At 37.6% G+C, this 27131-nt stretch overlaps 1 protein-coding gene across 2 annotated transcripts in view; it reads left to right on the top strand.

Annotated features, from left to right (window-relative positions):
- Nucleotides 1-27131, top strand: part of LOC116878485 (ATP-dependent translocase ABCB1) — a 189677-nt gene that overhangs the window by 29310 nt on the left and 133236 nt on the right. Inside the window, exons 6-12 of one of the 2 annotated variants that reach the window (XM_032876100.1) lie at nt 8981-9105; nt 17975-18146; nt 19996-20109; nt 20253-20363; nt 21027-21152; nt 21263-21466; nt 21791-21961. In XM_032876100.1, coding sequence (XP_032731991.1) covers nt 8981-9105; nt 17975-18146; nt 19996-20109; nt 20253-20363; nt 21027-21152; nt 21263-21466; nt 21791-21961 — 1023 coding nt within the window. The remainder of the gene's footprint in view (nt 1-8980; nt 9106-17974; nt 18147-19995; nt 20110-20252; nt 20364-21026; nt 21153-21262; nt 21467-21790; nt 21962-27131) is intronic. The other variant, XM_032876047.1, reaches the window with a different exon arrangement.

Genomic DNA, 27131 nt, shown 5'->3' on the forward strand with positions numbered 1-27131 from the left:
CATTGTGGTTTTGGACTTGCATTTCCCTAGTGATGAGTGATGCTGAGTATTTTTTCATGTGTCTTTTAGCCACTTGTATGTCTTCTTTGGAAAAATATCTTTTCATGTCTTCTGTCCTCTTCTTAGCTGGATTATTTATTTTTTGGTTGTTCATTTTCATGAGCTCTTTATAGATTTGGATACTAGCCCTTTATCTGACATGTCATTTGTAAATGTCTTCTCCCATTCCAGAGTCTCCCTTTTAGTTTTGTTGATTTTTTTCCTTCACTGTGTAGAAGCTTATTATCTTGATGAAGTCCCAGTACTTCATTTTTGCTTTTGTTTCCCTTGCCTCCAGAGACATGTCTAATACGAAGTTGCTGCAGCCAAGGTCAGTTTGCTGCCTGTGTTCTCCTTGAGGATTTGGAAGGATCCATGTCTCACATTTGGGTCTTTCATCCATTTTGAGTCTATTTTCATGTGTGACATAAGGAAATGGTCCAGTTCCATTCTTCTGCACATGGCTGTCCAATTTTCCTAACACTGTTTGTTTAAGAAACTTTTTTTTTTCCATTGGATATTCTTTCCTGCTTTGTTGAGGATCACTTGACCATAGAGTTGAGGGTCCATTTCTGGAGTCTCTGTTATGTTCCATTGATCTATGTGTCTGTTCTTGTGCCAGTGCCATGCTGTCTTGATGATTACAGCTTTGTAAAGAGCTTGAAGCCTGGGATTGTAATGCCTCCTGCTTTTCTTTTCTTTTTCAACATTCCATTGCCTACTCAGGGTCTTTTTTGGTTTCATACAAATTTAAGGATTGTTTATTCTAGTTCTGTGAAAAACACTGGTGGCATTTTGGTATTTTGATCAGGATTGCATTCAATGTGAAGATTGCTTTGGGTAATACAGACATTATAACAATATTTGTTCTTCCAATCCCTGAGCCTGGAATGTTTTTCCATTTCTTTGTGTCTTCAATTTCTTTCATAGGTGTTCTATAGTTTTCAGTACATATGTTTTACCTCTTTGATTAGATTTATTCCTAGGTATCTTATGTTTTTTTGTGCAATTGTAAATGGGATTGATACCTTGATTTCTCTTTCTACTGCTTCACTATTTATGTATAGAAATGCAACAGATTTCTGTATGTTGATTTTATATCCTGCAAATTGGCTGAATTTGTGTGTCAGTTTTAGCAATTTTTTGGTGGAGTCTTTTGGGTTTTCTACAGAGAAAATCATAGTCATCTATGAATAATGAAAGCTTGACCTCTTCCTGGCCAATTTGGATCCCTTTTATTTCTTTTTGTTATAGATTGTTGAGGCTAGGACTTCCAGTACTATGTTGAACAATAGTGGTGAGAGTGGACATCCCTGTTGTGTTCCTTATCTTAGAGGAAAAGCTCCCAGTTTTTCTGGTTTTTCCCCATTGATGATGATATTAGCTGTGGGTCTTTCATATATGGCCTTTCTGATGTCATGGTATGTTCTTCTATCCCCACTTTCTTGAGGGTTTTTATCAAGAAAGGATGCTGTATTTTGTCAAATGTGTTTTCTGTACTTATTGAAAGGATCCTTTCTAATATTTTTTTGATTTTTTAATTTTAAATTTTTTTATTTTTTACTAACATATAATGTCTTATTAGCCCCAGGGGTACAGGTCTGTGAATCACCAGGTTTACACACTTCACAGCACTCACCACAGCACATACCTTCCCCAGTGTCCATAACCCAACCACCCTCTCCTTCCCCCCTCCCCTGGCAACCCTCAGTTTGTTTTGTGAGATTAAGAGTCTCTTATGGTTTTTCTCCCTCCTGATCCCATCTTGTTTCACTTTTTCCTTCAGATCCTTTCTAATATTCATGTGGTCTTTCATATTGATTGATTTGCAGATATTGAACTATCCCTGAAGCCCAGGAATAAATCTCACTTGATTGTGGGGAATAATTCTTTCATTGTACTGTTGAATCCAGTATGCTAATATCTTGTTGAGAATTCTTGTATCCATGTTCATCAGGGATATTGGTCTGTAATTCTCCTATTTAGTGGGATCTTTGGTTTTGGAATCAAGGTAATGCTGGCCTCATAGAATGAGTTTGGAAGTTTTCCTTCCATTTCTATTATTTTGGAACAGTTTCAGAAGGATAAGTATTAACTCTTCTTTAAATATTTAGTCAGCCTCCTAGACTCTTGTTTTTTGGGGGATTTTTTTTTTTCTTTTATAATAGTGATCTTATATTTGAAGAATCTCTCTTCTTTTAAATTTTTTAAATTTTTAAAAATTTTTTTTTCAGCCTAACAGTATTCCTTGTTTTTGCACCACACCCAGTGCTCCATGCAATCTGTGCCCTCTCTAATACCCACCACCTGGTTCCCCCAACCTCCCACCCCCCGCCGCTTCAAACCCCTCAGATTGTTTTTCAGAGTCCATAGTCTCTCATGGTTCACCTCCCCTTCCAATTTCCCCCAACTCCCTTCTCCTCTCTAACTCCCCTTGTCCTCCATGCTATTTGTTATGCTCCACAAATAAGTGAAACCATATGATAATTGACTCTCTTTGCTTGACTTATTTCACTCAGCATAATCTCTTCCAGTCCCGTCCATGTTGCTACAAAAGTTGGGTATTCATCCTTTCTGATGGAGGCATAATACTCCATACTGTATATGGACCACATCTTCCTTACCCATTCGTCCATTAAAGGGCATCTTGGTTCTTTCCATAGTTTGGCGACCGTGGCCATTGCTGCTACAAACCTTGGGGTATAGATGGCCCTTCTTTTCACTACATCTGTATCTTTGGGGTAAATACCCAGTAGTGCAATTGCAGGGTCATAGGGATTTTTGATTACTGATTCAGTTTCTTTGCTGGTTATGGGTCTGTTCAAGTTTTGTATTTCTTCCTGTTTCAGTTTTGGTAGTTGGTATGTTTCTAGGAATTTTTCTATCTCTTCCTGATTGTCCAATTTGTTGGCATAGAGATGCTCATAATATTCTTTGAAATTGTTTGTATTTCTGCAGTGTTGGTTGTGATCTCTCCTCTCTCATTTGTAATTTTATTTGTTTGTCCTTTCTCTTTTCTTTTTGATAATCTATCAAAAAATTTATCAATTTTGTTAATTCTTTCAAAGAACCAGCTTCTAATTTCATTGATCTGTTCTACCACGTTTTTAAAAAAATTTTGGGTCATTTGTTGCTGCTCTAATATTTATTGCAGCATTTTTTATTTTGGTCTGACTCATTTTTAGGTCTTTCATCTCTGCAGCAAGTGTTTCTATGGTGTCCTCTATACTTCTTTCAAGCCTAGCTAGTATTCTTTTTTTTAAGATTTTATTTATTTATATGACAGACAGAGATCACAAGTTGGCAGAGAGGCAGGCAGAGGGAGAGGCGGAAACAGGCTCCCCGCTGAACAGAGAGCCCGATGTGGGGCTCGATCCCAGGACCCTGAGATCATGACCTGAGCCGAAGGCAGAGGTTTTAACCCACTGAGCCACCCAGGCACCCCCCAGCTAGTATTCCTATGTCTATTTTTCTAAATTCTTGTTCAGATAGATTGCTTACATCTGTTCTGAGAAACTCCCTGGCTCTGGTTTCTTCTTGATCTTCTGGGGAGAGTTCTTCCATCTTGTCACTTTGTAGGTTTCCTGTTCCTGAGAGTAATGCTCTATTAAGAAGCGATCATACACTGTCCAGGGTCTGGTGCATTAGGAGGTGTTTGTGGTGTATGCTGTGTGCACTGCTGTTGTGTTTTGGCTGCTTTTTCTCATAGGTCTGTCCTCTGTAGAGTTCCTCTTTGGACAGTGGGGTCTGTTTGGAACTTTAACTAGGTGTGTGTTGATTTATTTGTTAAAATAAGCTATTTAGGGAAATGTCCAGGAAAACTGCAGCAAAGCCCCATCGTCAGCTGGTCAGCTCCATAAGGTCCTCCCTGGGGATGTGGTCCAAATTTTCCAGAGACTGTAGGAGCACCTTAATACTTGGTTTTATTTATTTATTTGTTTTTAAAGAATTTATTTATTTATTTGAAGAGAGAGACACAGCAAGAGAGGGAACACAAGCAGGGGAAGTGGGAGAGGGAGAAGCGGGCTTCCACCAAGTAGAGAGTCTGATGAGGGGCTCCATCCCAGGACACTCGGATCATGACCCTAGCTGAAGGTAGCTGCTTAATGACTGAGCCACCCAGGCATAAATCCTTTGTTCAAAATCAGTGGGAATAAGTGCCTGTCAACTCCCTAAGTCCTACCCCTGTCTGGACTCCATGGTGTCCTGGATCATGTGGTTATTTGAGAAAGGGTTGAGCTAGAAAGAAGTAGCTCTCATATCTCATCGCCTGACTTCATATAAAAGGCATGCTCGACTCTTTTTTTTTTTTTAACATTTTATGTATTTCCTTGAGAGAGAGAGTACAAGCAGGGGAGAGGGGCAGTGGAATAGGGGTAGAGGGAGAGGGAGAAATGGGTTCTCTGCTGAGCAGTGAGACCCACGGGGGGCTCAGTCTCAGGACTCTGGGATCATGACCTAGCAAAAGGCAGGCATTTTGCTAACTGAGCCACCCAGGGGCCCGAAGGCACACCCAACTCTCTTTTTTTTTTTTTTTTTAAGAATTTTTATTTATTTCTGTGTCAGAGAAAGAGAGAAGGGGGAGAGCACAAGCAGGGGGAGTAGCAGGCAGAGGGAGAAGCAGACTCCTTGCTGAGCAAGGAGCCCGATGTGGGACTCAACTCCAGGACCCCGGGATCATGATCTGAGCAAAGGCTGATGCTTAACTGACTGAGCCACCCAGACATTCAGGCACACTCAACTCTTAAAGAACTGTGTGCTTTGTAGAAAATCCCATATTCACGGAGATTTAAGTTCACTGAACAACATATATGTCCCATTCAACTAACATTGATTTTAAGGTTTTTTTAGGTTTCATTTAATTTGTAAATTGATTTAACGGTTCTGTCAGTGTTATAAATGGTTCTCTAGTGTTTAACATATTTAAATCTATTGGTATGAAAATTTTGAAGAAATAGATACTTTCTAGTCCCTGTGCATGTATATCCAAGCCTTCAGTTTTTACTCCCAATCACAAAGGCAAAGGAGTATCATTGGCCCTCCCCACCTCTGCATGCAGGTCTCTGATGATCTTATAAAACTTATTTTCCCTTTCAAGGCTGGGTGCAGTATTCATTTTAAATTGATTTGATGTAAGAGCGCATGGCAGTAGAGATTGGTCAAGTTTGTAGTTTCTGTTGCGTTTATCACAACTTAGAGAAAGCACTACAAACTCATTTGGCCAAAACATAAGTTACTGGTGGGCCAACCGTAGTCAAGCCTAACATAAAATAAATCAGATGGTAAATATTAAGTTGTAAAAATTTTACCCTGTAGGATGTATATTATTTTGATATTATAAACAGTAACTACCATTTATTGAGCATCTAATATGTCAGGAAAGTATGTATTATCCTTCTGAAATGTAGGTATTATTTAACACAGGAAGAAATTGAGGTTCTGAGGACTTGGTTAATTTGCTGAGAGCAACAACGTGTAAATGATAATCTTGGTGGTTAAACAGCATTTCTCTATTAGCTGAAATACTTGGCAAAATCTTGTGTGTTAATTGATTTTTTCTGTATACTGGAACATCAAGCAAGTCAGGTGACAAACTCTTCATGTCAGTATTTATTAAAGAACTATTTAATATGTATTGATGTCTGTTCTAGTTAGGAAAACAGAAAGTTAATCTTTTAGTAACTATGTATTGCTTCAGATACTATTTATTTAATAAAAGGAGCCACAGGCTTATTGCTGGAGACCTCAGTTTTAATCCTCACTCTGCCATGAAGTTTTGGTGTGCTTTCAAACTAATTTCATAAGTTCTCTGGTTAGCAGTCATGATAAAAAAGAAATGTGGCCCAGTCTGGAAGCCTCTTTGTCCCTGTGAGGCCGAGGCTCTGCTCTCTAACAAGGGTCGGAAGGAGGAACAGGAAGGAACCCAGTCACAGCAAGGTTTCTTGTCCAGTAAGCAGCCTCAGACGAGTGTGCTCTCCACCCAGAGAAAGGGCAGCAGCTAGAGGGCACAGGCAAGGGGAACCACCACACACTGCCTCCATTGAGAGAGATGGCCAGTAGTCTAACCTTCCAGAATGCATTTCCACTCCCTCAGGTGGCAGAAACAGAGGCCATTAGGAGTACTAGCAGCTTGAGATACACTATGCTAACCAAAATAACACACAAAGCCTCTGAACAGGAAACTGCCACTGGAAACACAGCTCACAAAAGTAGGCCAGGAATTTCAGGCTAAGCCCATACAAGGTAACCACTTGTTAAAAATTAAAGATTTAAACAGGACCTTTTCTTCTAACATACCAGACAAAATGTCCAGGATACAGTAAAATATCACTTGCCATACAAAGAACCAAGAAAAGCACAGCTTCAATGAGAAAAAAAAAAAAAAAAAAAAAAAAAACCAAGAAACAAAAAACAATGAACTGACACACTGAGATAAATCACATATTAGAATTATTAGACATGGATTTTTGAAACAGCCACCATAAAAATGCTTCATGAATCAATTACACATTCTCTCGAAATAAAAGAAAAATAGGCAATATCAGCGTCTAAAAACAAGATGAAATAAAATGAGAAAACAGAAGGATACAACAGCAAAACTTGGGGTCGTGGTGGATGGTCTCGGTCTCCCTGAGTGGTCATGATAGACCACTTAGAAGAGAATCTGTACCTGGAGAGAGAACTGTGGAATTCACTGAACTCTGAAACAGAAAATGAAAAGAGCTTCAGGGACCTGTGGAACAATAGCAGAAATTCCAACATTTGTCACCAGTGGAGTCTCAAAAGAAGAGGAGAAAGAGAAGCAGGTGGAAGGAGTATTGAAACTAACCCTAAATTAAAACTGGTCTAAGCCTTCAGTCCAAGAAAATAATATGCCAAAAGGGCACATTTGGGGTGGCAAATTCTGCTTCCTTTGAGTTGTTTTGAGACATCAGGCAGGTCTAGTGCATAACTAGGTTATTGCTTTGGGTGCTAAAGGAAGGTACGTGTGGCACCATATTTGCACAGAGAACATGATTAATAAATGCTCATTGCCTTCACCCACCTATTTTTCTTACTGGGCGAGGGTCTTTGCCTGATGTCCTGCATGCCAAACACGGACACCACTTTTGTGGCAGAGAGAAAGGGTTTTATTACAGGATGCCAAACAAGGAGGTGAAAATTTCTCAAATCTGCCTCCCTGAAGGGCTGTCTTGGGGTGTATTTAAGGTTAAGATATCTCAGGGTACATAGGCTAGATGGAATAAGCTGAATGGATCTAAGGAAAAGGAGAAGTGTCCTCCTTTTCAAGCATGTGCATTCAGGAATCCTGCCTTCTCATGGGACACGTGTTCATTAAATGTCAGCCTGAGAATGACGGGGGTGGAGGTGGGGAGACTGCGGGGTGCATTATCAAAGAGGTTCCTTTTTTCACTTTTGACCTCTTTTGTGCCTCCTGTAAGAATTCTTCCCGAGTTGCTCTCATCTCAGCTGGTCTTACCAGTGGTCTGTCAACTTCTGCATAACAGGCTCCTAAGGCAATCAGATTAACCACAGTTTCCTCACAGTAGTCACACATTTGTTAACTCAACATCATGAGTTTCATTCTTAAATCTGTCACAGCTCCTTTTACGTTAACACACAGCAAAAGAAGAAGTGCTGTTAAAATCAAAACAACTTTGTGCTTTTTACTGATACTCCTTGTATAAATGAGTCTGCAAATGCCTCTAAATTACCTATTGAAAGAGTGTGACACTGGGTGCCTGGGTGGCTCAGTGGGTTAAAGCCTCTGCCTTCAGCTCAGGCATGATCCCAGGGTCCTGGGATCTAGCCCTGCATAGGGCTCTTTGCTCAGCGGGGAGCCTGCTTCCTCCTGCCTCTCTGCCTGTGTGTGATCTCTGTCCATTAAATAAATAAAATCTTTTTTTAAAAAAAGTGTAATACTGTTTAATTCAAACTTTATTACTAATCGCTTGCATGTAACCCTTCAGTGTGTGACTTGACATGGGCATTCCAGGGACCAATAGTAACAGAGTCCTTTGCCTGTGCTAGTTGATCCCATTTTCACAACAGGGCCCTCCAGGAGCACATTCATACCTCAGTGCCTGGTTGAAGATCAAGAGAAGTTCACGCTCCTTCCTGTCTGTTAATGCAGGCTTTGCCGCCATATGGACTCAGCTTTGAATCTTAGCTATCTCACTCAGTAGCAAATTAGTTTAACTTTTTCGCCTCTTCATTTCCTTATATACAGAGTGGGGAAAAATAATACCTACCTCACTGTGCAGCTGAGAAGAGTAAATGAGATCCCGTGTATAGAATCCACACAGGACTGTTCCACAGAATAAATGCTCAGGAACCGAGCAGAAGGATCATGGAGTGAGCATAAAATAAAGATCTCCCTGGTGGCTGAGGACACTGTTTTGCTCAAGAGCACCAGCAAAGGGGAACTCTTTCCTTCCTCTGGCCCCCCGGGAAACCTTCTTGAAATCCAAGTACCACTCTGTGCTTGATCCTCTGCATTTTTCTGATCTCCCACCTTGACACTTCCAATCCAGAGAGCAATTAGCAATTGCTGTGTTCAGCTCATACTGTCTTTCCTTTATGTAGTTAATGCCTTTTTTCTCATTTTGTTTATGATTCTCCTATATACCTCCTTTTCTGAACTTGAAGATCTCCCCAAAGCCCCAGTTTTATTTCTTCAGATGAAGATCCATGAGGTAGTTGGTGAGGAAATAAAAATGTTTAAATATTGCATACCATCTCAGTCCAGAAAGAATTTGAAGTGCTAACAGTGTGAATATGTGTACTTAGAACATCATGACCAGAGATGAATGAAAGGCAGACTTTATTCTATACATATGTTAACATACACGGATCATTGGTGTATACACTTGTTTTTATTTTACAAAAGATAAAAAATTTTTAAAAATTTTAAATGATCTGAAATTGCATTTTTCAACAGATACTGTCTTCGTTTACTGATAAAGAACTCTTGGCATATGCAAAAGCTGGAGCAGTAGCTGAAGAGGTCTTAGCAGCCATCAGAACTGTGATTGCTTTTGGAGGACAAAAGAAAGAACTTGAAAGGTTTGAGTTTTTTATTTTAAGTTGCTAGTAATTTTAAATTGTTTCATCATATATGGCCTTCAAATTGACAGTATTAAGAATAAGGGTGTGTGTGTGTGTGTGTATGTGTATTTTTAAGTAGCTTCCAGGATATTATACAGCTTAGCTAATATTCTGGAAAAGTTGTAATTTTAGTTGTACTCTTCTTATATTTGCTAATTCAAAAGATTTACTAGAATGTTCTAGATGGGTAGTGAAAATAAAATAGTTTCTTTTTTTAGTTATTTTTATTAACATATAATGTATTATTTGCCCTAGGGTACAGGTCTGTGAATCATCAGGCTTAAACATTTCATAGTACTCATCATAGCACATACCCTCCCCAGTGTCCATAACCCAGCCACCTTCTCCCTACCCCCCCAACCCCCAGCAACCCTCAGTTTGTTTTTGAGATTAAGAGTTTCTTATGGTTGTCTCCTTCCTGATCCCATCTTGTTTTATTTTTTCCTTTCCTACCCCCCACAACCTCCCACCCTGCCTCTCAAATTTCTCATATCAGGGAGATCATATGATAATTGTCTTTCTCTGATTGACTTGTTTTGCTCAGCATAATACCCTCTAGTTCCAACCATGTCATTGCAAATGGCAAGATTTCATTTCTTTTGATGACTGCATAGTATTCCTGTGTGTGTGTGTGTGTGTATCACTTCTTCTGTGTATGTGTGTGTGTGTGTGTATATACACATACATATATATGTATGTATGTGTATATCTATAATATATATAAATATTGTATATGTATGTGTATATGTGTATGTTTGTATGTGTATATATATATATATAAAACTTCTTCTTTATCCATTCATCTGTTGATGGACATCTAGGTTCTTTCCATAGTTTGGCTATTGTGGACATTGCTGCTATAAACATTTGGGTGCATGTGCCCCTTCAGATCACTACATTTGTATCTTTAGGGAAAATACCCAGTAGTTCGAATGCTGGGTCATGGGGTAGCTCTATTTTTAACTTTTTGAGGAACCTCCATGTTTTCCAGAGTGGCTTTACCAGCTTATTCCCACCAATAGTGTAGGGGGGTTCCCCTTTCTCCACATCCTCGCCAACATCTGTTATTTCCTGACTTGTTAATAAAATAGTTTCTTAAGGCTGAAACATATTTGATATCTGATGATAATTTTTCCCCATTAAGTCAATTCTTGGTTCTCTAACACTAAATGAACATTTTGTATAAGATCAAGGGTTACTTTTTTTAAAATTATTTTTTGTTACTTTTTAAAAAACTTAAAATATATTACGTGTTTCAGGGGTACAGTCTGTGATTCATCAGTCTTATACAATTCACAGCACTCACCATAGCACATACCCTCCACATGTCCATCACCCAGCCACCCCATCCCTTCCACCCTCCTCTCCTCCAGCAACCCACAGTTTGTTTCCTGAGATTAAGAGTCTCTTATGGCTTGTCTCCCTCTCTGGTTTCATCTTGTTTCATTCCCCCCCTTCCCCTATGATCCTCTGTCTTGTTTCTCAAATTCCTTATATCAGTGAGATCATATTGATAATCATCTTTCTCTGATTGACTTATTTTGCTTAACGTGATAGCCTCTAGTTCCATCTACCTCATTGCAAATGGCATGATTTCATTTCTTTTGATGGCTGCATAGTATTCCATTGTATATCTATACCACATCTTCTTTATACATTCATCTGTTGATGGACATCTAGGCTTTTTCCATAGTTTAGCTGTTGTGGACATTGATGCTATAAATGTTAGGGTGCACATGCCCCTTCGGATCACTACCTTTGGGGATACAATTTTTTCAAAGATTTTATTTATTTATTTGAGAGAGAAAGAGAGAGCACACAGAAGTAGAATGGAAGAGAGAAGCAGACTCCCTGCTGAGTGGATAGTCCGATGTGGGGCTTGATCCCAGAACCCCGAGATCATGACCTGAGCCAAAGGCAGATGGTTAACCAACTGAGTCACCCAGGCGCCCCTTTAAGGATACATTTTATTCTGTGGTTTTTTTCTCCTCTTGCTGGGGCTCCTCATCAGTAGGGTTGTGCTCCATGATTTGGAAGACAAAAATATAACTAAAAAGCACATCTGTACAACAATTCAAAATCTTTATTATGTGTTGCTTAGTATTTTTTTTTAGAACTGTCCCCTTTTATTAAATTTCTGAGAGTATCAGTGGTTAATTTAGGGAAATATGTAATATTCATCAGATCCATTGATTTCTAAACAGTGACAGACTTTATTGAATATATGTGATAATTGAATATATGTTATAATCTGATATAGTATTTTAATGTTATGAATATACGAGTATTTGGATATTAGGAAACACTAAACTATATTGTTTGGAACATTATACATTGTTGGTAGAGCCATAAGGAAAACAAGGACATTTTGATAAGTCAGAATGATAGTTACCCTTGGGGAGAGGAGGTGTGGGTAATAAGAGTGAGGCACATAGTGGGCGTTTCTGTAGTTGTGGTAGTATTCTATTTCTTGACCTCAGTTTTGGTCAACTGAGTGACATGGTGTTCACTGCATAATTATTTTTTATACTGTACCTGTGTGTTTTTAGTATACTTCTGTTCATATGATATATTTCATACCCACAAAGGTGTCCTCTGAGAATAATTTGTGATGGCTAAGCTCCATAGTTCAAAGGAGAGTAATAACTATGTTCTCTGTCAGTTTCTTGCTTTTGCCTTAAAATATTTCTGACAAATAAAATGAGAAATCTTGCTTAAGGATCAGGCAAACATCCAATCAAATATAGTCCTTCCTCTTTGGAAGTTAAATTCTTTCAAGGGGGGGAGGGGAAGGGTAAAGACAACCGCAAATAACAAACTATCTAATATACCAGCTGGGCAAATGTTATTTGGGGATATAAAATATTCTTTTAGAGTCATAGAGGGTACTATTTAGAGAGGTGATTCAGAGAAGTCTTCTCTGAATAGTTAATCTTTGAGCAAACAGATAATGAAGTTTTGACCCCAGATTCTTTTCCAGTTTTTCTCAGTGGAAATGTAGACCAGAGAAAGACTATATCCACCAACATCGGGTGACAAATTAAACTTTTCTACTTCTGCCTAGTTTCTGATTTCCTTATAGAAATGAAAACCTCTGGCCTCACCCTCAGGTACACTTAGGGCCTGAATTTATTAAACTGTGAATGACAGAGTGCGCTCTCTCCAAAACTGAGGATTTCACATTAAAAATGAATCTTAGTCCAATGAAACCATTAGGGTGTCCAGTAAAGAAATGAAAAATTGCTGAAAATTAATTAAGCATCCAAAATAAGAATTTAGAAAAAGAACAGCGGAATAAAAAAAGTATAAGGAGGGAATAATAAATAACTGAATAGAAAATAAATGTAAGAAAGCAGAAGACTTGACAAATCCCTAAACCAATTCTTCAAAAAGAAAAATAACCAAGTATTTTGCAAATTTAATCAAGAATTAAAGAATGAATAAGGACAAATTGCTACAGATTTAAAAAAAACTATTTTTAAGAAGTACGGGTTTATACCAATAAATTTTAAAACCCTAATGAAATAGATAATATCCTAAAAAAAATAGGCTTAAACTCTTACTTTGGAGGAAGAAAACTTGAGTAGACCTACAGTCACTAGAAGAATTGAATCCAAAGTTCCATGTTCTGCCCTTATATGCACAGCAAAACCCACAAAGTCCACATAATTTTACAGACAAGTTCTCCCAAAACTTCAAGAAAGAGAGAAAGCTATGTTATAGAAATTGTTTCAGAGAATGGGAAAAATATATATAGAGAGAAAGTTGTGAATTCATCTTATGAGGCCAGTGTAACTTTGAAGCCACAATCAGGCAGATATATGAGAAAGGAAAATTATTAAGCAGTTTTACCTAAAACATAGATGCAAAGGGTTTACATAAATTATTAGCTAAACAAATCCATGTGAAAATATCATAAGATTAAAAAAAAATCTTGAACTTATTAGCTTTCTCCCATGAGTGCAAAAATGGTTTAACATCAGGAAATCTATTAATATAGTTAAGCACATTAAGAGATTGAAAGGAAGAAATGTTTTGTATTGATGGGTGGGGGAAAAGCATTAATTACATATGATTTATGACAAAAACTCAAAGCTAGAAGTAAGAATTTTCTTAATATAGAGTATAAATCAGAGATACATAAGGGAACATCATACTTAAGGTGCAACGTGCAAAGCATTCCTTAAAATAATGAATGAAATGGGTATATCTGCTAGCATTTTTTTCTGTTTAGTGTTATCCAGTAGATAACAACCACTGGAACAAATAAGAGTAAGAGTAATAAAAATAAAACAAAAAAGGTGGAAGACTTAGGCAATCTGAAGAGAGGGGGCTTAGTTGGTTGAGCGTCTGCCTTTGGCTCAGGTCCTGATCCCAGAGTCCTGGGATCAAGCCCCACATGGGGCTCCCTCCTCGGTGGGAAGCCTGCTTCTCCCCCTGCTTGTGTTCCCTCTTTCTTTCTGTCTCTGTCAAATAAGTAATAAATAAAATCTTTTTCAAAAAATAAAAAAGAAAAGCTAGAAGGGTTGGAAAACAAGAAGGAAAATTGTCATTATTCACAGGTGGTATGATTGTATGCACAGAAATTCCAGTAGATTCTGCAGCGTAACAATGCTCAGTGAGATCTCTGGGCATCTAATCACAATTCAGAGAAAAATCCTGTGAAACCAGCAATGAATGATAAGATAATAAACAGAATTCCATTGATTCTAAGATGCACATTTTTCTCTCATGATGCTGAAATTAAGATAAATCCTACAATCAGTGCCATCTTAGAATTGCCATGGATCTGGGTTGAAATCGATTCTTATTGGCAGGATTTGCATTTGCTTCTGCCATTCCCTGGGGATGGTATTGACCTGAGACCACCTGACATGAAATTCTTTGCCTAGCAGTTTTTGAACCACACCAGGAGTGTGAATTTATAGTTCAGACCTGCGTGAGTATCATCTGTGGTTCAGATTCTCAGGGAGTTGTTTTCTCCTCCCTTTACTTGAAGCCAGGGTTGAGATGTACGAGTTCCCCTGCAGTCACTCTCCCTGGGGTATGCGCTTATTATACTGAGGCTATAGCCCTTTGGGTCCCAGCTGGAGATGGAGTGTCCTACTAAATTCCTTAATGCTACATAAAATAATAGAATAACACTAACTCCTCCCAATTAATGATGTCCTAAATTTGATGAATATGATAATTTTAAAAGGAGATTATTATTAGCAATAAAAATTATTATTATGTATGGGATATAACATTAGTAAGGAGGGAAAAGACATCATGGAAGTTAAGTCCAGGCTTCAGAAATTACATAAATCTGATCATTTTAGTTCAGTAAAAGTTTAAATGAGTGAAGGCTTTTTTTTTTTTTTTTCCTGAAGAAGATGGGGATTAAATTTTTATTCGGGGATTAAATTTTTATTCTAAGAACAAGCAAATGAGGGGCACCTGGGTGGCTCAGTGGGTTAAAACCTCTGCCTTTGGCTCGGGTCATGATCCCAGGGTCTTGGGATGGAGCCCCACAACAGGCTCTCTGCTCAGCGGGGAGCCTGATTCCTCTCTCTCTGCCTGCCTCTCTGCCTACTTGTGATCTCTCTCTGTCAAATAAATAAATAAATCTTAAAAAACAAAAAAACATGTCTCGGAGATATATATTAAAAAAAAAAAAAGACTAAGCAAATGGGCACATCTAACTGTATTCCGAGATTGATTTCATGTGTGGCATCATTTCTTCAGAAGATATTAGTTATTGGGATATGTCTTTGAAAGGATATTCTACCCTGGCAAATTGGAAATCAGTTTTGTCTTTAAAGTAAGAGTAGATTCAGGACTATGACATGCTGGCCTCATTTTTTTTCTATTTGGCCATGTCTTAGAAGTTCATTCATTCAGCAGATGGGGCCAGTGTCTACTACATGTACTGTACTATACTCTGGGTTTTCAATAGTTAATTGAAAATAGAAGAACTTTTCCCTCTAAGGATCCTTAGTCCAAAGAATAAGTTGGAGAAAAAGGGAGGAGAGGAAAGTAGAAAGGAAGATAAGAAAGAAATCACTCAAGAAATTAATGAAATTATCAGCTTTTTAAAATGTGCAATGAAAGAATCAAGTAGTATGCTGATAAGGGTGAGGAGGGAAATTTTACTTTATTTTTTGTTGTTGTTTAATTTTTTTAAGATTTTTATTTATTTGACAGAGAGAAATCACACGTAGGCAGAGAGGCAGGCAGAGAGAGAGGAGGAAGCAGGCTCCCTGCTGAGCAGAGAGCCCAATGTGGGATTTGATCTCAGGACCCTGAGATCATGACCTGAGCCGAAGGAAGAGGCTTAACCCACTGAGCCACCCAGGTGCCCCAGAAATTTTACTTTAAATATGGCAGATGGGGAGATCTCTCTGACAAGGTTTCATCTAGGCTGAGACTTGAAGGAAGAAGAAGAGCCTACCCTGGTGGGATTAGGGATGAAAAAGTCTTCCAAATTTCCAGAGGTGGCAAACTTTGGTATGTTCTAGAAAATACCATAAGGCTTGTATGCCTGGAGCTAAGTTGAGTGAGGAGAGATGGAGAAGAGAGGCTGTTGAAGGCAGTGGGGGCCATGAAAGAGTTAGGATTTGACTCCAAGGGCACAGGGAAGTGGTTGAGGGTCTTAAACAAAGGAATGATGTTTTAAGATCATTTCTATCTGTGATTGGTTTGGTGAATGTAGGAGAGCAGTTAAAAATATATATATATATATATATAAAAATATATATATATATGGCAAGGAGACCGGTGGAAAGGCTGCTGTTGTAGCCTGACTGAAAAGTCTTTTACAGTGGCCTGACATGGACTACAGGCAGGAGAGGGGGCACAGATACCTAGATTTCAGATGTAATTTGGAAGCAGGATTGCTAAAATTATTCTTAGGCCAAATGCAAGCCTTCAGTTTTCTTTTTAGTTCTTTCCCTCTCTTTCTCTCCTTTTGCATGGACAAGTAATTAAGGTCTTAGTCTGACTTTCTCTTACAATTAACAGGTGTAGGAGGAAGCTGGCTCTCTTGGAATGGAAATCTAACCAGAATTTAAAATGAGTTCAATTCCATAGTATAAGAATAGCTTTATTCTCTTTGATTTTAAAATGATATTTTTCTCCCTTGTGTATATCTTACATCTTTGTATTGATTTATCTGCTTAACTAAAATTGTTTTTTGCTCTTATGAGTGGTTGTTTGTATCACTGATAAATATTTTTCAAAATATATAAGAATTTTTTCCCTAAATATCAGTGCTTGTGTTATGTATTCCATTTTAGGAACTGTGACTTTAATTACCATTCTCATACTAACACTTTTAATGGGTAGGTGATTTTAATATCTGGTTTTGTAGTGTGGTATTTTTATCAAAACCTAAATCAAAAAGTCTGTATAAAAGTAGTTATCGTTGATGTCTCCTTCCTCCTTACCTTCTTCCTTTTCTCATTTATCTTCTCTTGTATCTAAATTATTTTCTTCCTTGTTGCTTCTTCCTCTGAAACTGTTTCTTCTGGCTGCATGGTACAACAACATATCAGTGAAATGAGTTCTGCATTAGTCTCGGTAAGCAAGAACTAATAGAAAAATAATTAACAAGAACTAACAATAAAGGTGTGAGTCTTATGCATTAAAGAATTAACAAGAACCAACAGTAAAGGTGAGTCATATGCATTAAAGTTCCTTATTTGTAATTACTTATTGTTGATGTCTCCTTATACCTTTTGCCTCAGGTCAACTCAAAAAGTGGGAAATAATCAACCATTGAAACACCTTAGTCAAAAATAATTTTTTTACACTAAGATTATAACTGGCAAGTTAGGAATACATGCTTTTACAGAGAGAAATTCTAATAGTGTGTTACTATTTTATCACTTTAAAGTTCTGTTTAAATTTGGTCTGTTAGTGGGTATAGTAGTCATTACGTTTCATTTGGCAGGCTTTGAACTGGTAAAGTAACTAGCTAAAAAAAGTCACCAAGGCAAGAAAGAGTGCATGCCTTGACCTGAACAGAACTCGATCTCTGTTGTACATTCCAACTCAGGGAGTGAATCCTCCAACAAAAATAATATAATACTACACATTTGTATAATCATGCTTTTATAGGTCAAAGACCTCAAAATACTAATTTTATATGGAAGTAAGTTCTTTCTACAGTTATGAACTTCCTCTTTCCACAAGGCAATGGTCTAAGTTCCCAGTGAGATGTGATTAAGAGGATAAAGACAGGTTTAAGACTCAGTTATAATCTGTCCTATTTCTCTAATAATTTTACCTTGATTCTATATTTACAAAGATTCTTCTTAAGAGACATGGAGATAAACTAATGGGGCCCACATTAAAAAAAAAAAGAAAAAAGAATCTTCCTTACGTTTCTTTAAACATTCAGTGATTTATAGGCTTTGTGTTGAGCACTTTCTAGCCTTACATCTGCTTTTTATTATTAAACTTAAAAGGCATGCAGATTTTAAAGGGAAAACACATTTTTGTAGCTTCTCTTTTGTCTTGCCTATGGAACAGTACAAGTTCTGGAAGTTTACTAAACATTATTTCGCATATTTCACTATTGCTGAGGCCAGGGAAGAAATTTAGAATACTTTCCTCCAGGTTATTTAGTCTCTGTAGATAAGTAAGCCTAAATTTACTCTTCTATGAGAAGGGATTATAGTAGTGCTAACACCATAGGGTCAATGCATGAACAAAAGGAGAAAATACATGTTAAGCACCTCCCACAGGGTTGGGCACATTCTAAGTACTTAATAACCATCATGCTGTCTTGGCTCATTTCATATGATTTATGAGTAGATGTGATAGTTTTTGTTACTTCTCCCAGGTACAACAAAAACTTAGAAGAAGCTAAAAGAATTGGGATCAAGAAAGCTATCACGGCCAACATTTCTATTGGTGCTGCTTTCCTGTTGATCTATGCATCATATGCTCTGGCATTCTGGTATGGGACCTCCTTGGTCCTCTCCCGTGAATATACTATTGGAAAAGTACTCACTGTAAGTGATGTTATTTTAAGAAATGAGTCTCCTGTAAAAATTTCAATGAAGTTGAGTGGTGTTGGCTTGAGTGATGTTAGAGAATAGGTATTGAAGAACTATTGAATAATACAAAGAGCTATGTACTACTAGATTAAAAAGTGGAAAGGAAATTACATGTATTGAGTGTCTTTTTTGCAGATCCCTTGCACAGTTTGTCTTGTAGCCTAAATAATGTTAACGTCACTAATCTCTATAGCATGAACTCTCATTTGTTGAGATGATTTCTTTGTGGCAGGCTCAATGGTAAGCATTTCATTTTTTATTTTCTGATTGACTATTCACAATGACAAATGGCAAAATACACCATTTGTCTGTTTTTCAAATTCTTTTGAATGACAGCTCATCCATCCTTGGAAAGTTATGGAAATATTATTACTCTTCCTTGAAGGATATTCTATTTGGAGGTTCTCTGCCTTATAGAAATTTACAGAAGCACAGAAAGCTTGTCATTTGAGCTATGCTCTTTTATTTAAAAATGGTGAAAGAGTTAATAAACCAAGCTCAATCTGTATCATGATCTAAGAAAGTACATACTGTTAGAAGAGTCACTCAATTCCTTTGTCATAGGCTGAACACAAGTATATTGTTGGTGACCATATTTTGTTGAGTCCCTTAAAACACTTCCCTTTTTTAGGAACCAGGTTTGTAATGTGGCTATAATAAATGTGTTGTCCAAAATGTGCAAGGCTATTTACTTAAGAATGGCTTTTACCAAAAGCCTTCATTAAGATAGTAATGCTATTGGTGAGCCCAGGTTGGAATAAGAGATGTGTTCTACTTCCTTGTGATGTAGATACGCAGTTTCAATTTTTGTTTTCACTGATCCCAGAACTGCTTCACAAACTGGAAGCATGCAGAATATGAGTAAGAGCTTGGGATTTGAAATCAGGCTGACTTGGCTCAAATTCCAGCCACTTATTAACTGTATGACTTGGGGGTAGCCACGTAGACTTTTCAAGTTTCTGCTACCTCTTTTGCCAAAAGGAAATGGCAGGAATACTTTGCCATAACTTTGAATGTAGTTGTAAGTTCCAACTAAGAAAATGAATGAAGAATCGCTTAGCAAAATTTCTTCTGTATAAATTATGGGTAATTCCTGTGTGATTTAGAAAGAAATGAATAGTGATATTAGTTCTCTGTAACCCTGAAGAAAAACAACTTCATTTGGGCAAAATGAAAAAAAAAAAAAACTATTTATCAGACCTCAGAGAGTACACAACCTGGTAGAAGGAAAGAAGACAACCTGATCAAGATATAATGCTCTAGGTGTGTGCTTTCTCATTTACAACATATTTTTGTATGTACCGTTTCACTCTAAGGTTTCCAGGTCAGGAAAACAGATGGAGTCCTGCCTAGTTTGGCAAATGAAGAAATCAAAGCCTGGAGACACTAGGAGAATTCCCTGAAGACATACAGCCAGTTAGGGCTTATCCAGAATTTGGACCTTGGTTTCCTGACACTCATTTTGATGTTTGTTTGTTTTATGCCCTGCTGATGATCTAAACCCAAATAACTAGCCATTAAATAAATATATATTCTATTATATTCTTGTTCCATGGAACTTGTCCCATTGCTTCACTGAGCAAGTAGACTAATCCTGTATTGTCAATCAAAAAGATTTAAACTTTTAAAATGTTTTTAACACCCAGGACTCTCTAAGTTGGCTTGCCACTTTAAAAGTGAATTAGCAAGTGATAATAATAATAATAATAATAATAATAATAATTAACTATGTTAGAAGAAAGATGTATGCACAAAATTGTAATAAATGCTAAGTAACTTGATGATTTTCCTTCACATCCCTCAGGTCTTCTTTTCTGTATTAATCGGGGCTTTTAGTATCGGACAGGCATCTCCAAGCATTGAAGCATTTGCAAATGCAAGAGGAGCCGCTTACGAAATCTTCAAGATAATTGACAATGTAAGTCTGGGCTAGCCATTTATCCATGCCAAAGTTTCTCTAATTAAAAGTCAGTTTCTTTATTGCTTTATCCCACTCTCCACAAATGTCACTAAAGAAAGCCGGTGTAACCTAGTCATCTTCTGAAACTGTGTTCTGTTTAGAAGCCAAGCATTGACAGCTATTCAAAGAATGGACATAAACCAGATAATATTAAGGGAAATTTGGAATTCAAAAATGTTCACTTCAGTTACCCATCTCGAAAGGAAGTTAAGGTACGGTGATACCTGATTCATCAGTGATTCTACCATGGATTGGAGGAAGGGTTTCTGATACTTTATTTTAGTGACTTTTTTTTTAAATGTATATGTGCCCCTAGTTTTGACTTGAACTGTCAGTTCACAGTCCCGGGATCTGTGCATTGCCCTTATGTTTATTTCTCATTTGTCCTGTTAGATTTTTTTTTTAATTTATTTTTATTATTATTATTTTTTAAAGATTTTATTCATTTATTTGACAGACAGACATCACAAGTAGGCAGAGAGGCAGGCAGAGAGAGAGAGAGAGAGAGAGGAGGAAGCAGGCTCCCAGCTGGGCACAGAGCCCGATGCAGGGCTCAATCCCAGGACCCTGGGATCATGACCTGAGCCAAAGGCAGAGACTTTAACCCACTGAGCCACCCAAGTGCCCCTATTTTTGTTATTTTTAAAGACATCTCCTATTTTATTTTATTTTATTTTTAATTTATTTTTTTCTCACCATAGCACATACCCTCCCCAGTGTCCATCACCCAGCCACCGCATCCCTCTCACGCCCCTCCCCTCCAGCAACCCTCAGTTTGTTCCTGGGATGAAGAGTCTATTATGGTCTGTCTCCCTCTCTGGTTTCATCTTGTTTCATTTTTCCCTCCCTTCCCCTGTGATCTTCTGCCCTGTTAGATCTTGAAGGGCCTCAACCTGACGGTGGAGAGCGGGCAGACAGTGGCGCTGGTCGGGAACAGCGGCTGCGGGAAAAGCACAACGGTGCAGCTAATGCAAAGGCTCTACGACCCCACAGACGGCACGGTGAGGTGGCTTGTGCCAAAAGCGATGGTTCGGCGACCACTGGTTACCCCGGGCACATCTCATGTTCCAAATTGGCAATGCACGGAACTCACGCTTACTTTTTATTTCAGGTCTGTATTGATGGACAGGACATTAGGGCCATCAATGTAAGGTACCTTCGGGAAATTATTGGTGTGGTGAGTCAGGAACCTGTGCTGTTTGCCACCACGATAGCTGAAAACATTCGCTATGGCCGCGAGAATGTCACCATGGAAGAGATTGAGAAAGCTGTTAAGGAAGCCAACGCCTATGACTTTATCATGAAACTACCCAATGTAAGTCCTTCTCGATCTCTGCCATGCTGGAGGTTCAAAGATTGGAATGCCAGCCTAATGCAGAAGAAGTTGGGAATCCACTATGCATTAGAGGAAACTCCTAAGAAGAGAAATCACGATGACTTCAGATTTTAAAGCTTGATCTAACACCATCAATTCCTAGTAGGCATATTGATAAAAATTGGGGTTGGTTATTGCCGAGTTTTAAAGGAACTGGATCATATTGCCTGTGGGTTGTTTATGGGATTACTTCCCATCTTAAAATGTAGCTGACAGCTTGTTGTTTTGCTAACTGCCCCCCCCACTTTATTTTCTGTGTTGTAGAAATTTGACACCCTGGTTGGAGAGAGAGGGGCCCAGCTGAGTGGTGGACAGAAGCAGAGGATCGCCATCGCTCGGGCCTTGGTTCGAAACCCCAAGATCCTCCTGCTGGATGAGGCCACGTCAGCCCTGGACACTGAAAGCGAAGCAGTGGTTCAGGTGGCCCTGGATAAGGTCTGTGAGCCTCAATTCAAACCAACCTAATTTGTAAGCATAGGGACATCCCTCTGTTAATTCTCCTTGAAAATTATTTTTTTAAAGATGTTATTTATTGATTTGACAGAGAGAGAGATCACAAGTAGGCAGAGAAGCAGGCAGAGAGAGAGGGGGAAGCAGGCTCCTCACTGAGCAGAGAGCCCATTGCAGGGCTCGATCTCAGGACCCTGCGATCATGACCTGAGCCAAAGGCAGAGGCTTAACCAACTGAGCCACCCAGGCACCCCTTGAAAATTATTTTTTTTAAAGAAGGACATTTCTGATGGCTCCTAACATGATCCTGTCAAGTTTCAAAATCACATCTCCAGTCCTCTTTGGATCTGTTCATTTCATTTCTATTTATTTCTCTACTTTTTTTTTTAGGTAGAAATGAATAAACTTTCACTGAGAGAAACTTGCAAAATTTTAAAATTAAACAACGAGGTAGAGAGATTCAAATGAAAATTTGTCTTCGTTGTGATCTTGAAAACTTGGCTGTAGAGATAACCTCATTATTTAGGTTTTCTATTTTTGCTGTTGTCAATAAGAGGAAAATATAATGAAGGTTCACATTTAATTTTCAAGATGTTAAATACCCACTGAAGATCCTGTGGGAAATGACCAAAATCTCTTGTCCTTGGGAAAGGGGAAGAGAATTAATGTTGGAAACTTACGTGGGCCATGAAATGTCCTTGTCTGTCAACAGAGTCTGACCTTCCTGCAGTCCTTGATTTCACATGTCTCATTCCCCACATCAGATTTGAGAGTTACACTGTGCTGGGCACTGTTTGCTTGGTCTCTGGCATGTATTGGTAATAATTAGCCTAGCTCTGTGAGGACAAGGAATATAAAAATCTCTAAAGTTTTTAATTAAATTCCAGTTTGTTAACATACAGTAGAATATTAGTGTCAGGTGTACAATATAGTGGTTGAACACTTTTTTTGAGTATTGAGTTTTGTAAGTTCTTATTTTGGACACTAACTCTTCAACAGATATGTCATTTGCAAATATCTTCTTAAATTCAGTAGGTTGCCTTTAGTTTTGTTGATTATTTCCTTCACTGTACAAAAGTTTTTATTTTGATGAAGTCCTAATAGTTTATTTTTGCTTTTGTTTCCCTTGCCTGAGGAGAAATACCTAGAAAGAAATTGCTACAGCTGATGTTATCTTTAACATCTTTTACTACCTGTGTTTTCCTCTAGGATTTTTATGGTTTCAGGTCTCACATTTAAGTCTTTAATCCATTTTGAATTTATTTTTGTGTATGCTGCAAGAAAGTGGTCAAGTTTGATTCTTTTGCATGTTGCTATCCAGTTTTCCCAACACCATTTATTGGAAACTTTTTCCCAGGGGATGTTCTTTCCTGCTTTACCAAGACCAGCTGACCACATAGTTGTGGGTTTCTTTCTTTCTTTTTCTTTTTTTCAGCTAATGCCTTTTTAGTCATTGCATTATTTAAATGCCTTTAAATAGGTTGTGTTTTTTTGAATTGACATATAATGTATTATTTGCTTCAGGGGTACGGGTCTGTGAATTTTATTTCTTTTTGTTATCTGATTGCTGAGGCTAGGACTCCCAGTAAGTACTATCTTGAACAACAGTAGTGAGAGTGGACATCCCTGTTGTGTTCCTGACCTTAGAGGAAAAGCTCTGTTTTTCCCCATTGAGGATGATATTAACTGTGGGTCTTTCACAGATGGCCTTTGTGATGTTGAAGTATGTTCCCTCTAAACCTACTTTGTTCAGGGTTTTTATCATCAATGAATGTTGTCCTTTGTCTGAAGCTTTTTTCTGTGTCCATTGAAATGAAACAAAATGGTTATCTTTTCTTTTGTTAATGTGGTGTATCATGTTGATTGATTTGAGAATATTGAGCAACACTTGCAACCCAGGAATAAATCTCCAGTAATTGTGGTGAATGATTTTTTTAATATATTGCTGGATTTGGTTTGCTAGTATTTTATTGAGAAGTTTTGCATCTCTGCTCATCATATTGGTCTGTAGTTCTCTTTTTTAGTGGAGTTTCGATCTGGTTCCAGTGTCAGGTTAATGCTGGCCTCATAGAATGAATTTGGAAGTTTTCCCTCCTTTTCTGTTTTTTGGAATAGTTTGAGAAGAATTGGTATTAACTCTTTTTTAAATGTTTGGTATAAGTTCCTCTGAAGCCATCTGGCCGTAGATTTTGTTTTTTGAGGTGTTTCGATTACTGATTTGATTTCTTTGCTCTAATGGGTCTGTTCAAGTTTTCAACTTCTTCTTTCAGTTTTGGTAGTTTTTATGTTTCTAGGAATTTATCCATTTCTTCCAAGTTGTCCAGTTTGCTGGTGTATAGTTTTTCATCATATTCACTTATAATTGTTTTTATTTCTGTGGTGCTTGTTTTTTGTTTTTTTTTTTTTCCTGTCGGTGATTTTATTTATTTGGGTCTTTTCTATCATTTTTTTTTTTTATAAGTTTTGCTAGTGGTTTATCAGTTTTATTAGTTTTTTCAAAGAACCAGCTCCTGGTTTCACTGACCTATTCTATTGTTTTTTTTGTTTTTTGTTTGTTTTTTTTTGTTTATTTATTTACTTATTTTTTAGTCTCTATATCACTTATTTCAGCTCTAGTCTTTGTTATTTCCTTCTTTCTGCTGGCTCTGGGCTTCATTTGTTGTTCTTTTTCTAGTTTCTTTAGGTATAATGTTAGGTTGTTTATTGAGATTTTTTTTTTTTTTTTTTTGCTTCTTGACATAGACCTGTATTGCTATATAGTTCCCTCTTAAGACTTCTTTTGCTGTATCCCAAAGGTATTGAACTGTTTTGTTTTCATTTTCATTTGTTTCCATGAGTTTTTTAAAATTTCTTCTTTGATTTCCTTGTTGACTCATTCATTCTCTAGTAGCATGTTGTTTAACCTCCATGTATTTGTGGTCTTTCCAAATTTTTTCTTGTCGTTGATTACTAGTTTCATTATGCATGGCCAGAAAAGGTGTATGGTATGATTTCCTCTTTTTGTATTTGTTGAGGCCTGTTGTGTTGCCTAATATGTGATCTGTTTGGGAAAATATCCCATGTGCACTTGAAAAGAATATATATTCTGCTGTGTTAGGATAGAATGTTCTGAATACATCTGTTAAGTCCATCTGGTCCAGTATGTCATTCGAAGCCACTGTTTCCTTGTTGACTTTCTGCTTGCATGATCTGTCCATTGATGTAAGTGGGATGTTAAAGTTCCCCTACTATTATTGTATTATCAATTAGTACTTTTATATTATATGTAATATATATATATTATGTATATATGTATATATATGTGTATATATGTGTATATATGTCTATATATTATGTATATATATAATATTATATGTGATATATATATATTTTGTGTGTGTGTGCTGCCTTGTTGAGTACATAGATATTTATAGTTGTTATATCTTTTTGTTGGAATGTCTTCTTTATGATTATAGAATGCCCTTCATTGTCTCTTTTTTTTGTTTGTTTTAAAGTCTAGTTTATCCAATATAAGTATTTACTTTGGCTTTCTTTTGACATCCATTTGCATGATAAATGTTTCTCCATCCCTTCACTTTCAATCTGTAGGTATCTTTGGGTCTAAAATGAGTCTCTTAAAGGCAGTATAAAGATGGGTCTTGTATTTTTATCCATTCTGATATGCTATGTCTTTTGATTATTTAGTCCATTTATATTCAAAGTAATTATGGATAGGTTTGTATTTGTTTTCATTTTATTACTTGCTTTGTCATTATTTGTAGAGATTTTCTCTGACCCTTTCTTGTCTTTGTCACTTTTGGTCTCTCCACACTCAAAGAGTCCCCTTTAATATTTCTTGCAGGGCTCATTTTAGTGATCACAAACTCCTCTAGTTTTTGTTTGGCATATTTCTTGACACTGCTTCTATTCCAAATGGTAGCCTTGCTGGATAGGGTATTTTTGGTTGCAGATTTTTCCTATCCAGCACCTAGAATATATAATGCCACTCCCTTCTGGCTTGCCAAGTTTTTGTTGAGAGAGCTCCAGCTAACTTTATGGATTTTCCCTTGTAAGTTAAGGATTTCTTTTGTCTTGCCACCTTTAAGATTTTTTTTAATCACTATATTTCACAAATTTAGTTAGAATAAGTCTTTGTGTTGGCCTGCTTTTGTTGATTTTGATGGAAGTTCTCTGTTCCTTCTGGATTTGAACATTTGTCTCATTCCCAGATTAGGGAAGCTTTCTGCTATGGTTTCTTGAAATAAATTTTCTGCCCCCTTTTCTCTTTCTCCTTCTTCTAGGACTCCTGTAATATGAATGTTATTATGATTGATGGAGTCACCGAGTTCCCTCAGTCTATTCTCATGTTCCGTAATTTTTCTTTCTCTCTTTTGTTCAGCTTAATTATTTTCCATTATTTTGTCTTTTAGGTCACTAAATCATTCCTCTGCTCCTCCCAGTCTGCTGTTCATTGCATCATACCTGTTTCCAAACTTGCAAACTTTATTGCATTCTTCATCTCTAATTCTTTTTTAACTCTCTTATCTCTTTGATAAGGGTCTCCCTGATGTCTTCTATTCTTTTCTCAAGCCTAGTGAATGTCCTTATGATTGTTGCTTTAAATTATCCATCAGGAATGTTACTTATCTCTGTTTTGCTTAATTCTCAGGCAATGGCTTTGACTTATTCTCTCATTTCAGATAAATTCGTCCATCTTGACATTTTGTCTAAGTCTCTGCCTTCTTTTATGTGCTACAAAAGCCATTTATGTTGCCTGCTTCCAGAAGATAATGGCTTTATGAAGAAGAGGTCATGTAGTATCCAGGGCCTGGTGCTTCAGGGAGTGTCAATGATGTGTGCTGTGTGCACTCTGCTGTTGTGTTTTGGTTGCTCTGTCCTTAAGGCCAGTCATTTGCAGAGGCTCTCCTTGCCTGCTGTAGGTAGTGTTTGGTCCCTGGCCTGAATGTGGTGAGTTTTAGCTAGGGGTGCTCTTGTCTGCTTGTGAAATGAGACCTGACACCAACTCTACCAGAACTGAGGCCTGGTAGAACTCACTGGTCAGGAGATAGGGATTGGGCAGGGTTTTGTGCTGGTCTTCTGGAGGAGGGGCTTACCATGCTTCCTCTGAGGCCAGTGTGACTTAGAAGGCAGTTCCTCCAGAGCACAGGAGGGTGGG

Source organism: Lontra canadensis, unplaced genomic scaffold (genome assembly GCF_010015895.1).
Source record: "Lontra canadensis isolate GAN:19392208 unplaced genomic scaffold, GSC_riverotter_1.0 scaffold2, whole genome shotgun sequence".
Lineage (NCBI taxonomy): Eukaryota > Metazoa > Chordata > Mammalia > Carnivora > Mustelidae > Lontra > Lontra canadensis.